A 16883-nucleotide genomic window follows, 5' to 3' on the forward strand; every position below is an offset into this window, starting at 1 on the left:
TACCTTTGTCTCAGGGAGCTGAAGCACCGATCTATGAAGGAGCCCAGTGAGAAGTTTAAGCTCCAGGAGTACGTAAACAAGGAGATGAAGAGCACAAGCTGCTGCAGGTCTTAGAGCCTGCCCTTGTCATTTTCTGTGTGTGTGTGTGTGTGTGTGTGTGTGTGTGTGTGTGTGTGTGTGTGTGTGTGTGTGTGTGCGTGTCACTGATCATACCGTATGTGTTCATATCTGGTGAGATCAAAGATGAGGAGTCGGCTCCAGCGAGGTATAAATCTTTTTGCCGGTTTGTTTCTACCCTCTCAAACCTCCCTGTCTCAGTCCACACATCCTCTCTCTGTTGTCCTGCACTCATCTCTCTGCCCTACTCTATTTCATATGTCCTGCTTGTCCTCATCCACTTCCTTCTGCAGCTGTGAATGTAGCCCCAGGTTATGGTTTGTGAAAGACAGTTAGACGATTATGTTATTGTTGATTATGTTGATGTTCTCGATGTTCTTGCACCAGAATTTACGTTTTTGCAAGATGCGTTTTCCTGTAAAGTTGTTTATTTCTCATCAAATTAAAATGTCAGTGACAGTCCACATTTTGGTTGAATGTTGTCCTTTTGGTCATCGTGTGGATGAATGTTCATTATAGATGTAGTGTATAGTGATGCTTGTTCTGTCCATGGTTCAGTGTCCATGTCAGTAATTCAACAGGCTCTTTGGAGCTAATCAAACTCACCAGCATAAACTCAATCCAAGCATTTCTATGATTCAGCTGTGGATATTTCCACTTGGAATATGTCTGGCAATTGATGTTGCTATTTTGTATACAACCATATGACGTACAGAATAGCATCATTAGCTACAATTATTCTTTTATTGAATTTTAATTCATGCTAGATGATAAATCAAAGTATACAGTAGTTTAAACAAACCATCTGAAACATGGCAGTGAATATGTCATAGAACCTTCAACATTTTGGGGATTTTTTCAATATTAGAGGATCGATGTTGAGTCTTGGAGAGCTCTAATGCAACCTCTCTTCTTGTTGTTTATATAGTCTTTAGTTTTGAAGTGATTTGAAACCTGATTTGACAAATGTGATGTAAACACTTTGTTTCTTTATGTATTGGGAAGAATAGCACTTTAGATGGTAAATGAGAGTATGGATGAGGTTTTAGGGGGGTATTCGGGGAATAAGGACCCACGGTATGTTGGCAATGTTACCCAAAGTATTGTATACAACACACAGATGTTTATATCTTTTCATTTTTAATGTTCAATTTGCAGTCAAATGTGCAAACATCAGTAGGCTGCTTTAATTTTTGCAATCATGAATATATAAATGGGGTATATTGTGCCATGTTTTCTTAAAAACATTTTGACCAGTGCATTTCTTATAATATGTTAACCATATTTAACCAGGTCTTAATAAAAGAAGCATAGGCCTCTTTTCTATATGACTGTTGCTTTGGTAGATTTAATGTTAGTCATAGAAACTGGATATCCCTGTATAATATTTACTGTACATTTTCATGTTCACGGTAATGTATTGTTTTTTGGCTTTACTACTTTTCAATGTGCAACTCATTTCTTGTATCTGAAAGATAACTAAAATAAAACCAGAAAGTAATGTGGCTTTACCCCTTTTAATGGTGACGACATTTCAGCTTCACTTACAGAGTCTCCCTTTCCTCGACTCCACAGTGAGTTCAGAGCATGAGTTACAAAACAATGTGTGGTGGCAGAACATATTCATGGACACATAGTTTGCTTGACCACAGGTCTTTGAACAAAGGCATCGTTATACTGCTCAAAACATCCTCGCACCATTCTCTTTAGCACTTTAGACAAACAATTTACACCTGCAGTCACTGATTTGATGAGCCTAATGAGCTCCTGGCGTTTGTGTAGGGGGTCATAGTGAGTTTAAACCCTTTCCTCTGTCTCCATCTGCTGGATAATTATACCACATGAAAGTAAATGCTGAAGGGATCACTATTTTCATACAGTTTTTAAAAATGCAAGCCAATCCTTAAATGTGATCATACACATTTCACAAACCAGTTAACATTCAGCTGCTCCAACAACAAAAAATGTATTATACCTGCACTGCTTGGCAATATAGCATCACAAGCTGCATATAGCAAATGTGAAAGTAAAAAAAATAAATACATTGAGAATTAAATATCACTGTACTCATACATGGAATAAATGTGAGCATCTGCATACTTGTTATATTACTGAAAACAGACAAAAACATCTTTTGACATTCGAGCAGCAAAAATTCTGATTTCTACAAAGATTCAGGTCAGGATGACAGACCTCTTTCAGGTATGTAAGTGGCATCACGACACAGACGAGTAAGTTAGGCTAACATTCATGAGCTTAGGAGGGATTCGGACTCCCTAAGAAATGGGTCTGTCACATAATGAGGTTGAGTGGGATGGTAGATAGAGTAGAGGAGTCACTGGGGGAATGGTAACTGTCTCACCGTACGGTATTTTTCTCTGACATACTTAAGTCTTTATAAAGACTTCCATTATGAGATATCAAGTACGTATCCCAGGTCCTTCTCTTCGTCCAGCTTCATTCCCTCCAACAGATCTTCAAGCACTAAGACAGTCATGGTTTGTGCTTAAAATAGGCCTCTACTGCAAAGAGAATGGAAACAACGTATATCGGACTCATAAATTGAGAATAAAAGAGCTAAATAATGACTGCTTGGGTGTTCAGTTTACCTGCATACTCCTGAGGCAGCATCGGCCTGTTGATAACAGTCTGAAATGCTGCGATCCAGTCTTTCTGATCCTCGTCAGTCTCGCACGCAAATAGAAACTTCCTGTCTGGGGTCACGATTGTAATTCCAAACTGCCAATGGTAGCCTTGAGTGTTCGGGGGGAGGCCGGGAAGCACAGTGTAGCTGTTCTCCTTACAGCCAATGAACACCTCGCCACGTGCATAAGCATCCTGGCAGCAGAGGAAGAAACGCATAGTTTAATCATCTTGAATCAAACTGCAACTCAGTATTGCTGAATGAAACATAAACACTGATTTATAGTTTTTATTAAAAGAAGCTAAAGCCAAAATCTAGATGCATTTAGAAGGAAAGCTATTTGTCTAAAACTGTCCCTTAAAGAATACACAGAGAGTAATACATGATAGAAATAAGTGTACCAGTGGTTCTTTGAAGTACATGAGCCTCCTGTCATCCATCGTAAACCATCTCTTCTTGAAGCCCTCTGTGTGCTGTGGGACAGAAACGAAAGTAGCAGGCCAATTCATACAGTATAGCTACAAATTGCTCCCAAAGGCAGTGCTTTCGGTGTACATGTGGCGTGAATGATTAGTTAGTCCTGATGGGCAGGTGGCACCTTGCATGGTAGCCCCTGCCATCAGTGTATCAATGGGTGTGAATGACATGTAGTGCAAAAGTGCTTTGAGTGGTCGGAAGACTAGAAAGGCGCTATACAAGTACAAGTCCAATTACCAAATGTCAAATAAACAACTTTGCTTTCATGCTCTGCAAGACACTGTTATAGGTATTGCATACCTCCTTAACATATAAATCACATTGTGGAAAAGTAATGTAACAACATCAGAAAAATGCCTTACTTTTGGACCAGTCTTCTCCATGTAACCCTCCTTTATGTAGTTCCTGGTTAGCTTTGGCAACAACTGGACAAACAAAGAGCAAATACTTAGTCACTGATAAACTGTGTGTGTGTTGAACTATTACTATTCTTTTTTTATTGTAAGTAATATCCCCCAAGACAATATACATAAAAATGCTTTTGTATCTTCATGCATGTGTGCATGCATGTACTCACATCAGAAGTGGATGCTCCAGGAAAAGCCACCTGAAGATAGTGAAACCTGGCTGCTCTGATGGCATTGAACCAGTCCACCATTTCCTTCAAGACAGGGCATCAAGAAGTTCAGGGACGGACTTTTACTGAAATACCTTTTCCTCACACATGCATCATCAGCCCTGATACTCCATAATAACCTCCAATGACAAAGACAAAATGTCTTTTCAAAGCTCTAAACCCAAAGGAGATGTTCTCCATCTTGAAGAAGTGGCATATTCTCACTGTAATATTTCAGATGCTGTATGAGTTTTATGAAGCCTTATTTTATTAAGGATTATAAAAGTAAACTTCTCTGATTTGTAATGGCAAACTATGTCCACCAGAGGGACATGTATACCTTTTCCTGAATCCTGAGAAACACTCCAGCTCTATTTTTTCTCCACTTAAAACACCAAACAGAAAGTCACTGCACCTCACCTTTCCATCCTCATGGTAAACAAAGATATTCCTAGTGCTGTTGTCCTTCAAATAGGTTATCTGCAGGCCCTGGGCAGTGCCGATTTTTGTTGGCTGGAAAGTGGCATTCACAGTATTGATCTTCATTATCGCTTTGGGCTCTCTGGCCTGCAGAAAAGAATGATATGTTTAGAGGATGCATAGTCAATGGTTTGTCTTGGCTCTACTAAGACAAACCATGGTTTACCATACCTCAGTTAACACACTGTGACATGTTTTACCACTGTGATTTTTTAAATGAGAGATAAACATGTTCTTGTACTTATAAACATAGTAATAAGCAACATTTTGAAATGGGAGTTAAATGGGATCTCCAGATTCCACCAGAAAAATCCAGACATTTCTATAACGGGATTTTTTTTAATCAAAGGCAGATCAACTGATCAAATTCTGATTTTTTAAATGTGTGAGAGAACACTCACATCGTGCTTGTGGAAGTACTTCAAAACACCTTCCCGTTCGGACAGAATAAATTTTCGGCTGAGGTACTGTCCATTGTCTCTGCCTCGTTTCCATAAACACCCCTCTCTGTAGCCTTACCGTTCAACACGGAGCAGTAACAAGAGAAAAAACAGAGGAAAGACATTTTTACAACATTCACACAGAGGAGAAATTCACAAATGTCACTATAGGGAATATCAAGTTATGGTAAACCTCATTTTTATTTAGAAATATTTAAGGTATAGTTGTTTTTTGGTTAGTGGCCAGTAGCAGGCAGCAGAACAAGCTGTAAACACAACATTGTCATATCATTTTATAAAGTTTATATGGCTAACCTGTTAGCAAGTTGGCCATTTACACATCCAGCAGACAGAACAACTTCAGCGTATTCGTGTTTCCGGTCACCCAAAGAATATACATCCAATAATCATTCGTCTTTCTTTAGTTGCTAAATACTGTGCTATGGTAGTTGTTATCTTTGACTGCCATTTGGCGAGTTTGCTGGAAACCTAAACTCTCCAACACACTGTAGAGCTGAAGGGACACAAAGGCTTTAGATCCACTATGTAAAAATATCAATTACGGATGCTTTAGGCTAATAGTCATAAGTGATATTATCATTCCCCGAACCAAGTGGGCAACTTCCTTCACTTGAATTAGCCCCATAACATTTTCTTGGTAAATTAGTTCAAATTAATGTATATGTCTTTACGTATTGGTCGTCATAAAACCAATTCAAATTGTGCCCATTCATCCAGCACATTGAGAGTGCACTAACACAGTAATCTTTCATAACTGTATGCAACAGTGGTCATTCAAGAGTGAGAATGTCACACAGGACACTGATCCAGAATCAATGCTGGAGGAGACCGCTGAAAATTACAGCTATTACAAGCAGCTGTAATATTAGGGTGTGTAAGTGTGTGTGCTCACTTTCAGCTTATAGTCTGCTACTACACAGCAGCTCAGCAGTGGTGGGAGGAAGCACCTATTTTTACTGCACATAAATAATTCAGCTTCAACTGATGGCTTCCTCTACAGGCCTTTAGACAACCACCAAAGCGCCGTTGTGTCACAACTAACAATCCGATCAGTGCCATTGTAGGAATGAACATATATATTTATTTATATATATATGTTCATATATATATATATATCATTGCCCTATGCACATCCAAACAACACACAGACACACAAACTTACTTAACTTTCGCAAATCAGCAATATAACAATATTCAACAGAAAAAAAGAATTCTCCAAATATCTAACAACAGGACTTCATACTATAATAAACTTGATCTTTATTCAGTTTTGGCATATTCAAGTAAGAACACTTGTTTGCACGACCACAGAAGCTACTTTTAGTTCATAAGATGTTATCAATCCGGCAGCACTGTGCCACAGCAATTACCACAACTGAAAACTGTTGCAAGGTTCTAGGTTTATTAGCAAGAGCCTTTTACCACTTTTCAGCTTTTTCTTCTTTAATTCTCCTTTTGTTTTAGACAGTCCTTTATGACAATCTCTTTAGACTTCTTTGTTTCTATTGTTTAGTGTAGTTTTAGTTCCAATTTGAATGGAGATGGTATTTATTATATTTTTCATACTTTGTTCATGATACAATAACATGATGAAGTGAGATAATGTATGTACTGTATATAGATATGTATTTTACCAAAGCTGTAAGGTGCTGGAAAAGCTTAGAAATGCGTCTTGAAATGTCTTGAAGTGTTTGATTTTGACTTTGGAAAAGGTTTAGGAACCCTAAATATAATAGCAATAATCCCCTTTGATGCCAACTCTCAACCTCACATATATAGCACATAACTGTTTTCTTCTGAGTACATGGAAATCTCTAAATAGCAGACTACATTAGAAACAACCTATAAACCACTTCCCCTGCGAGGATCTGTACAATAATTCATTCTAATTATGTCTCATTCTAATGCTGGTACGGTCTGAGCTCAAGTTTAATGTGATTAAAAGCAAAGAACAGCAAAGGAAAATGTACCAGAATATTTCCACTTTCCTCAGGGAAATTGGAATTAACAAACACTTTGTCTTCTGGTCCACCTGCACCACCCTATCGCTTCCATCCAGTAATAAAGTCGTCATCAACTGGTCTGGGCTGCAGTAAACTTCTGGTTGAGCAATAGTTTCATCAATTATTCATTATTCTGACTTTTTCTCCGCTGCTGAGAGGGGGGGTCAAACTGTCCACAACAACATAACACTATGGAGAACAAGAGAATTAATTCACTGTTAAAACAGGATGTCAAATATTTGTAAACACTTGGGAGACCAAAGCAAGTTTTTCACCACTGTGTCGTGCTGCTAAATTCTCCTGGCATTAAATAGGAGCAATGTTACATGGAATGTTATATAGAGTACACAAAAGAGGCTATTCTTCCTCCGTGGCAGAGACACACAGCCACATGCTCCTAAACCTCTGCACAGCACAACACAAGAGGCCTTTGACAGAGAGGGAGGAAGATAGAGGCACAGAGTGGAAGGGTTTGACAGTCATAAGACTCGGTTAATTGTGCTTTATCTCGTCTACCTCTAAGTAGAGATTAACTTTTAAGGGAGATGTTTTATACTGCAAGGTTGCTCAACTCTAACCCTGATATATAACTTAGCACGGCTCTGTTTAAAGTGGAACTGTGTTGTGAACTTGAAACTTTTGTGTGAACTTGACACTGTGGCTCTAGAAATAAACATCACTCTACTAGAAATTTGAAGAGAAAGTCCCGCCCATATCTTCTACAGGGCAGAGTGACACAGTAATGTCTTAAAAATCTTGTGTCCAAAAAGCAGCCACAAACCATGACCTCTATCAGGTTAACTGACTATTGTTGCACAACTTTCCGTTTCCGGCACAGAAGTCACAAAGGAAAAACAACTGATAGAAAGCAGCAACATAAAGAACATGCAGACATGTCTGACTATACTTACAGCATCTCATGTTCCCCTAAGACTGTGCTTAAACCTAGTGAGAGGCTGCAGCAGAACTGTGAGTTTCTCAAAACTAAATAATTTTGTGAAGTTGTATTCTGTATGAATATAACAATGATGGGACAATTAAACAAGAAGCAGGCTGAAAAACAATGATGGCCCTGTACGTCAATATACATCAGCCATGTCAGTGAGCAAGCATGCACAACACCAGAGATCCATGGCACTGAAACACCAGAATAGGATTAACGTCATTATATCCTGTGTTTAACAAGTCAAACTGTCTGCTGTGCAAGGCCTATAATCCAGACAAGACCATTTTCATTTCAGTCAGTGCTGAAATGACTTTACTTTAAATTTACCAATTTTGCATTTTTATGCAGTATTTAAACACTAAATACATGGTTTATAAAACAACAATGTAGACAGATGTATGTGTTTAATATTGTATTAATATCAACAACTTTAACTCATCCTCCTGCTGAATGATAATATAGTAAAACACAGTTGTGATATAAAATATATATTCATAAGTTATTGGTGACAAATGCTGTACATTTATAAACACTTAAATCTAATATCTTGTTGCTTGTTATAAACCATTTATTACATGTTAATGTATATGCTGCTTATAAATAGGGGAAGTAAAGTGTTGCCAATTGTTCATAATGTTTAGTCGTCTACGGTGTATCCTGTTTTAAACTTGTGGTCTAAACACTGGAGGTGTTCTTTTAAAAGGGGGAAAAAGGTAAAAGAGTAATTATTTCTTTTAGCTGAGTAATATTTCAACTACTTTAACTTGCTTTACTTGGATTGTAGTCAAAGGTCAATTTCTTGCCTTCTCCATGGAAACAGTTCTAAGATTCCAGAATCTTAAAGATCATAAAGGCCCAATCTTAGCATCTGCACACCCGTTGCCGGTTACTTTGCGGGGGCCTCCATTAGTGATTTCGTTGAGTCTCATTAGCAGTCATGTTGGTACCACTCTCTCTCTCTCTTTTAACATAACCCTGTTATGTTCCGGGTCAAATTGACCCGTTTCAAAGTTTGAAAATCTAGAAAAAATATTTTAAAGTACTTTTTCTGTATGAAACTTCTTCTGCTTGCCTTAATTAGTGTAATCAACATTTAAAAAAAAAGAAATATATATATATATATATATATATATATATATATATATATATATATATATATATATATATATATATATATACATATATCATGCATTTGCAACCAACCCCTGCAGGTTTCTATAACAGAGTTGATGTTCGGGTCAATTTGACCCGGCAGTGAAAATGGAGGCTATAAGGGGTCAGAAGTGTCAAGTTTAGACCATTTCTTTCTTTGAAAACGTGAGACAAAGTATTTCTTACTCCCTCCCACCATGTTTCACCCCATTTCTCACACACACACACACACACACACACACACACACACACACACTCTTTCTCACTACCCCACCTGTGTGAGAAATACAGATAGTATTTTGACGGGAACCTTTTATAAACTCCACCCACACTTAGCAGGGGGGGGTTGCTTGAGAGTCCTACCAACATTACACTCTGCAGATGCATACAACACAGCAGAATACTGTAGGACAACATGAGCAACAGAAACAAAGGGATGACCGCCCTGGAGGCTCTGGAGCACATCCTTGATCACGACAGTGAAATAAAGGAGGATGTGTCTGAAGATGAAGACCATCTTGAGGTCAATTCAGATTATAATGGTACTGATTATGAACCATCAGATGAGGAAACGAGGAAATGAGGAAACACAATCACACACACACACACACACACACACACACACACACACCTCGTTAATTGTGCTCATCTCTTGTTCATTTTTGTAAATTTCTGTTTCTTAACACAATAAATGAACATAAATTAAGTTTACTTTCAATACAAATCGTTTTGTATTCATATGGCTTGATTTTGAGTGAACGGGTCAATACGACCCTGAACAAAAGAGGTGTCTCATCTCTATTTATCTACATCACCCCATGAAAAAAATAAAGTTTCAAAATGTACACAAAATTTAGAAATAAATACATGTTATGGTAGACTAATGCAATTTATAGCTAGGTTTTTCCGAAGTACCAAAGAAATGTTTGAACATGTATTTTTCATGAAAACGAGTGGGTTATGCTAATTAAACTATGATCTATGGAGTGGTGAATAACTCCATTCCACTAAATACTGATTGAATTGTTAGTAATGGAGTTGGTGATGAGGTACAAACTATATTTATTAGGATTTTTTGGTTTCTGACCACTTTTGGATGACTAAACAAATTGACCATCGAACATTATGGCTGTACCTAAAAAACGAACATAACAGGAGGGTTAATGAGGCGTCACAAGGCAATTAGCCAAGAGACATTTGTCATTTGTGACTCACACGTTCACACAGGCACATGATTCAGCATAAGAGACAGAGATAAGGGTTATGTAACATACATTTAGTGGGGAGCTGAGCTTAGACAAATGGCAAAATGATTTGAACCATGAGGAAAAGGGTAAAACAAACTGTGGCTAGGGGGAAACAGAGGTGGGTGTGGATAAGCAATAAACAGGAAGGTAGAGCAGAGGGGGGGAAAATAGGACACATGAGGTACTGAAGTGTTCTTCCCCTGATGACCAACCTTCATTGTCTCTGCAACATAAGCCATGCTGACACACCATCTATCTGTCGAACGAGCACTCAGTCTTATCTGGCAGGATAATTGGGCTGGGCCACATAAATGAGCAGTGGGTAATGGTGCCTACTGAGCCATGAGTTATTCATTAACACCCTTTGGCTGTGTAATGTCATTAGCAGGCCAAATAGCACCTCCACACACACCCCAACAGATGTATCCATACAGTTTTCTCACAAGATCACCATCACAAGAGTTAGTTCTGCTTTAAGTTACATCCTTACCCAGAATACTGTCACTTCTTTCAATCAACAATCTTATGGATGCAGATAAACAATTGTACAAGAGTATGTCATGTGGTACTAAAATACATTCAAATTTTAAGGAAGTTGATTAAGATATATTGCAAATGAGTAAGTCTACTTTCAATGTGTTAAGTACGGAGCTGGAGATGGAACGTGGTTATCCTAGCTTAACATAATAACTAGAAGCAAGGGGAAACAGTTAGCTCTGTTCAATGTGAAAAAAAACTAATCATAAAAGCTTACTTATTAACCCAATGTCTGTCACTTGTTTGAACCATGCGTAAACAGAAAAAACACCAATTTCAGGTTTTCAGAGAAGTAGTAGTTACATGCTACATTTTTCAGTTCCTAAAATATTAAACTATCCCTTAAAGTGGAGACAGTAAAGTGGGGTGTGAGGTAAGGCTTCCTTTCCTTCAGGTTTCATCAGCTGTTTCACCCAAGAATGTTGGTAATGATAAATTAAATGGATAATGCCATTTGAATTTCATTCAATGCTAAATAGGCGGTGCCGTGTGAGACACAGACAATTATTTGTTTTTCCTCAGTAAGCAAGACGTATATTGTGTTTGTGGGCATAACTGGGCAGAGACGCATTTAATTCTTACCTGCTGAGTAAGGCTCCTGCCTCTCCACACACTGGAACTCCTTCCTCTCGTACTTGGCTCGGATCCATTGTTCTCGCAGGAGCCTGCAGACCATGTTTGTGTTAGATACTCAGCTCTGCCAGGGTTTGATGTTTACTTCATGCTTAGGCTAATTTGTTGGAAATGTCTCATTAACTTACATGGATGTCAAGGCTCAGAACAACATTGTATTCAAACTCTGAACAAAAGCAGTCAAACATTACATGGCTCATCTTCTCGTAATCATCACTTGTGTCTACCTTGCCATTCGTAGATGCTATTGACTCCCATATCCATCTTTATTGAATTAATTTATCTTTCTGTCCCCTTAATAATTATCTTTAACATTCTCAAAGCATCATGCATAAATAAACACCTTGCATGTGTATGCATCTTCAGTTTACTTCTCACCTCATCATTTCACCATGCTAAATCTGCTTTGTTATCTTAAACATATCAGCGTCACAATATCGAGCTTTCGTCCCTGAATGCTCAAAGCTCTTTGTGGATAATGGATTTGCCTTTTTCTCTCGTCTTTATTCAATCATCCCTTCCTTTGTGCAGTACTTAAAGAATCATCCTTCATAAACACGATGGAGGTCAATTCTAAAACAAACCTCACAGCAAATCTTTTGTTTTTATTGTTATTTATATCACTGGACAGTTAAGAAGAAACCCTTGAACTGAACTGTTGCTTCCTGTTCACAGGAACTTGGCATTCTTATCACTCAGAAGTGTCTGCAGTCAGCCTGGCTACCAAAACCACTTGTTTCCCCTATGTTAATGAATGCATCCATCTGAACAATAACTTCCATCTTAAAGACACAATCAGTAATATTTTTCTGTCTTTGCACAAATAACCACAATATATATCAGCAAAGGTTTGCAATGTTGTTGATCAATTATCTCACCCACTCAGAATGTCTACTTTGAGGGACAACACCTTTAACATTTGAACAAACAAACAAAGTCATTCCATGCTGAACTACCTTTCAATAAAAATGTACCACATTTTAAGGACGTCCAATCAGTGTTGATGGTACATCTAGTCAATTGAAGCAATAAATTCTTCAGTGCGTGCTTTGTTGACCAAGAAGAGTTTTCCTGCCAGTGGAGCAGTGTTGGCAGTGCCTACATGTACCACGATGCATTGTGTGCAAGCTTGTGACGCCCAGGGTCCCCACCGGCCATATGGTTAATGCTAGAATGGTGGTAGATAGATTGTCCAGAGGGACTAATAGTACGGGTAAGGTTAGCCTATTGGTCAAGGAATAAAAAGTGCATGCGCAGAATCAGGCAAGCGTCCCTCAGAACCATCCATTTTAGCATTAACCCGGCCATATCCCCTTGCACGGCAAATGCAGCCGCAGCCTCGGCCTCAGTCTGCTGCAATTCTTTGGCTGTTTACTCTGGCTCAAATAAATACAGCTGATTATCTGAGTCAGCCAAAACACTGTAAATGTATTCTTGTCTATCCTCTGTACTCATATTTTGAAATGCTATGTTTGCTGATGGAAACATAGCTAGTTTGCAATACAAGCGATAACAACAGGGACGTTCACATTTTTCTTTGTTACTTTATTTACACAATGCAAATTTCCCCTTTTAGACAGCTTCATTAGTTGCAAATGGATGTGTATGATAACCTTCACCACCATGGCTGTTCAAAATCCAGACAAAAAAGAAAAGTTTCTACTGTATCCATCTGTGCTGTAGATATGTACTAATCACTCTTACATGTATTGGTGACCTGAATCAGACATTTAGTAGGGCAGAGGAAGACACATCACTTACATGCAGTCTTTATGTGTAGGGCAGTAGTAGAAGGCAGGAACTATCTGTTCATATTTGGCCTTGGCAGCATTGTTACCCACAGTGTCCATAAACTGCAGCGGGGAGGAAGAAAAACAGATGTTTGTAAGTGATATCTGAGTGTATTACTGTGTGCTCAGTGGCATAATGCCTGTAAGCGCATGTGTATTTGGCTTCTGCTGAAAGGTCCCACTCACACACACACACACACACATACACAAAGATATTGGTTGTATCTGCCAGCTGCTTGCTCATGCTTTTCAGGCCATGTAGAATTGAGTCTGATGACTTGTCTTTTTCTTCCAGGAGCAGCAATGGAAGGCAGAGAGTGATGCTCACAGTGGAGCATGGTCTGCTGGGTGAGGACGAGGCCAGAGGGTGCAGACGTTACCTCAAGCAAAGTTTCAGACTATAATCATTGGCTGGCCTTCTCTTACAAAACGTGGGGCTTTCTACTTTTTTCAGGTTATGTATGAATAAAATCACTTCACATACGCAACAGACACAATGCCTTACCTCCACCTCAGAGGAGCTCCAGGGATCCAGCAGGACAGATTTCACTTTGCTGATCTGAACAATATTTCTATGAAGGCCGGAGCAGCTGAGACACACAAATACTCCCAGAGTGTAGGATGCCCATTCCGGATCTGCAACTCAGCAGAAAGACAGATGTAGATGCACACAAAAAAAGCTCAAAATAACTGTTCACACTGAAACATTTCTGAAATTCCTTCTAACAGACACTGATGGCTCAGCTATAATTGAAGCAGTAAAAAACTGTAACAGCGGTTGACACATTATAACAGGCAGAAAAAACTATTTTGACATGTGTACAAGTTGTTTTTTTTACCTTATTCCTGCTGAGGATTAAGAATCCTAATTATAACATGTAGTTAGTTGGTATTTGCAAGAGGTGTTGGTCCAGAAAGAGCAGAAACAGGTATAGATAGAAAGGGTCAAGACTTGGTAATGGCAGAGATAAGGAACATGGCGAGACTATGGGGTTGTCTTTCTTTCAGATCATGTAGAAGACATACGATAAAATATGTATTCTGTCTCTCTGTCTTCTTCTCTCCATCTCTCTGTCTTTAAATACATGCCAGCTACTCCCTCAAGTCATTTATCTTTGACCTACATTTAACAACTCAGTTCACATCCTAGGAGTGATCCGAAAACCCTCCCCCGGTTTCGCATGTGATCAATATTTGGATGAATGTCAGTCGAGATCTGAATTGTATTTAGGTTTGTGTGAGGCCAGATAGGTGTTTCCTTTCCATTTTTCAGTCTGGTGGCAGTAGTGAGAGAGTACTGCTGGCTCAGCTTGGATCATCCCGGCAGGGTAGTGTTTCATAGATGTTATTTCTGCCCACAGACGCTACAAAATGTCTCCTTTAATGTAGTATTTACACAACAGCCAACATTTACTGTACTTTGCTACTGTAACTAGCAACACCTGCTTAGAAATAGTAATAAACTATCTTTAAAAATCTAATCTACTGGAAGCAAGCATGTCATATACCTATACTATGAATACATATATCACGTATACGTGTGTATCTCCATTGTTATACTATTGAGTAAAGAAAAGTCTGTTTTTAACATGCAATGCATACATTTAAACTACAGCCACAACTGCTTAACATTTTTTATGAATATTGGAAATTGACAGGCATGATTACTGTATATCAGTTACCAGTGTGCAACACGTTATTCACACTTACACAATGTTCACACGTTACATGTACACTCTTTTGCATTCAGTAAATGAGTCATGACACCTCTGTGCCTCCCCCAATAAAACATGTACTGAAGACCTCTGACATAAAGCAAACATGAACTGAAAAAAAGGACTTTGTTTTTTGTGACATCATGTCGCCCAGTTATGTTTCTGCTAAAGTAGTTCAGTGAAGGGTCAGAATTTTCTCACTCAGTTCAAACATTTCTTCAAAGGGAGACCAAGTGGAAAGAGTTTTCAGTGTGGCAATTATGAATTTCACAATAAATCCACCGCATACCTTTTTTTTCTTCTTTTTTTATACCAAGGGAGTAAATAAGATGGCAGACAGTATGCTAATCCATTTAAATTCAGGTCCAAACAGACACAGAAAAGCCAAGGGTTGCAGCAAATGTGTGAATGGCTACACTACACACACGAAGCACAAATCTTCATTAGTCATATCAATGCAAGGTGAGATTACATGTGGTGGTTATTTTGTAACTGAGTCAGAGTACTCAGGCAGTGTCACATAGTTTGCATCAGCGTGCTGCAGCCCTTCAACCATCGCTCATGAAAACTTAGTGAACGCGTGCTACAAAAATAGCATGAGAACAAAAAAAATATTACTTCCTTGTGCACAATCACAAAGCTGCACACATGCATCTGCACACAAGAGACAAGTGTCTGATGTGTAGCTAGCCACTCCCATCGCCTCCTCAATGTGTGGGCCTCTTGTAGTTGAGACATTCAACCAGTCAAACTGAGAAGTCAGTCTCCAAGACAACAAGATGCATACAAAGTCAAAAAGAGGATGAAAACATATTTGGAATATAATAGAAATGTAAGGGTCGAGAAAGCAGAAATGCATGAAGCTGCTTAAAATAAGTATACAGTGCTTGAATAATTCATTAGTCAAAAGAACAAGAAAAAACTATTCAGCAGCTATTTTGATAATTAATAATACCGGAAGTCAATGTAGTCTTTTTTTCAAGAAAACAATGTAAAATAGTTGCCTAACTTTCTCTGGCTGCAGCTTCCCAAATAAAAGGGCGTTGCTGCTTTTCATATTATTCACTGTAGGGTTAAACGTGGGTACAGAGTTTTTTTCACAAGCCACACCTGTTTGCCTGTGTTTGTTACCCCTTCTTGTATGCCCATGCACTTGACTGCCGATACGATAAGAACAAACCAACTAGGTGTGACCATCAGGGTGTGTGACCACATGTGTATGCAAAAGGAAATCAACCTCCAGATGATTACATTTGAACCCTCAACCAACGAAGAATACATCTGTAATATGTACCCCACATAAGAATAACGATACATATTAAATATATTTTGTATTGTTTTTAACTGCTGAGACATATATTTACTATTACAATACATAGTTACTTTTTCCTTTGAGCCCTAATGCATTACTTTTACATTTACACTCTTTCAGTACTCTTTCATTACGCCCTTGTGAGGATCTTCATTATGTCAACTTTTATATTATAACCAGACCATTCCGTGACTGAGAAGAGAACTCAACGACCTTGCGAGAAGGAACTGTAGGCACGGTGTGAAATCGTGGTGAAGAGAGTTCATTATTTCAAGCTCATAATATCCCACAGGAATAACAAAGAAGTAGGATGGTCATAAAATGTATTTTCAAACAGGTTTAAGTCACTGAGAGGTCACTAAAATGTCTTTGTCCAGCATCTGTCAGAGTCAGACAGTGACTCCCCTCCATCTTACCTGCAGCTCCGCAGTCGGCACAGTTTCCATTTCCAGGTTTCCCCAAAAGCTGTTTCACACGCTGACTGTTGTTTTCTTGATCCGAAGCCATAATGCAAATAATTCTGCCCAGATTCCTGCTCAGCGGCTGAAAACCTTAAACTCTCACTGGGACGCGCTGGACCGCATTTGTACAACAAACGCGCGCCTACACATCTAACGAGAAGGCTGTCATTTTTAGGTGGAGGGCTGAAGAGTAGAGCATGGTCAGTCTAGTGTATATGCTGTATCACCCATATACAGCATTACAGTTTTAGCTCTGTCTTTTTCTAGAGTGAGACCTCCAGCGGTCATTGTG

The 16883-nt window shown here is 38.7% G+C and overlaps 2 protein-coding genes across 3 annotated transcripts in view; one reads left to right on the forward strand and one right to left on the reverse strand.

Annotated features, from left to right (window-relative positions):
* Window positions 1–1618, forward strand: part of LOC137878138 (ras-related protein Rab-26-like) — an 85926-nt gene extending 84308 nt beyond the window's left edge. For both annotated transcript variants that reach the window (XM_068718278.1, XM_068718277.1), the window contains one exon: window positions 15–1618. In XM_068718278.1, coding sequence (XP_068574379.1) covers window positions 15–114 — 100 coding nt within the window. In that variant the 3' untranslated portion in view covers window positions 115–1618. The remainder of the gene's footprint in view (window positions 1–14) is intronic.
* Window positions 1619–16840, reverse strand: LOC137878137 (arf-GAP with dual PH domain-containing protein 1-like). The gene is made up of 11 exons (XM_068718275.1): window positions 16547–16840; window positions 13609–13739; window positions 13075–13166; window positions 11263–11345; window positions 4736–4848; window positions 4275–4421; window positions 3816–3899; window positions 3601–3663; window positions 3163–3234; window positions 2727–2955; window positions 1619–2639 (listed from the first exon to the last, which is right to left on the reverse strand). The coding sequence occupies exons 1-11, from the start codon at window positions 16635–16637 to the stop codon at window positions 2611–2613; spliced, it is 1134 nt and encodes a 377-aa protein (XP_068574376.1). The 5' UTR covers window positions 16638–16840; the 3' UTR covers window positions 1619–2610.
* Window positions 16841–16883: the final 43 nt, after the last annotated feature.

Source organism: Cebidichthys violaceus, unplaced genomic scaffold (assembly GCF_023349555.1).
Source record: "Cebidichthys violaceus isolate CVI_PGR_0920_01 unplaced genomic scaffold, fCebVio1.0.p SCAF_23, whole genome shotgun sequence".
Lineage (NCBI taxonomy): Eukaryota > Metazoa > Chordata > Actinopteri > Perciformes > Stichaeidae > Cebidichthys > Cebidichthys violaceus.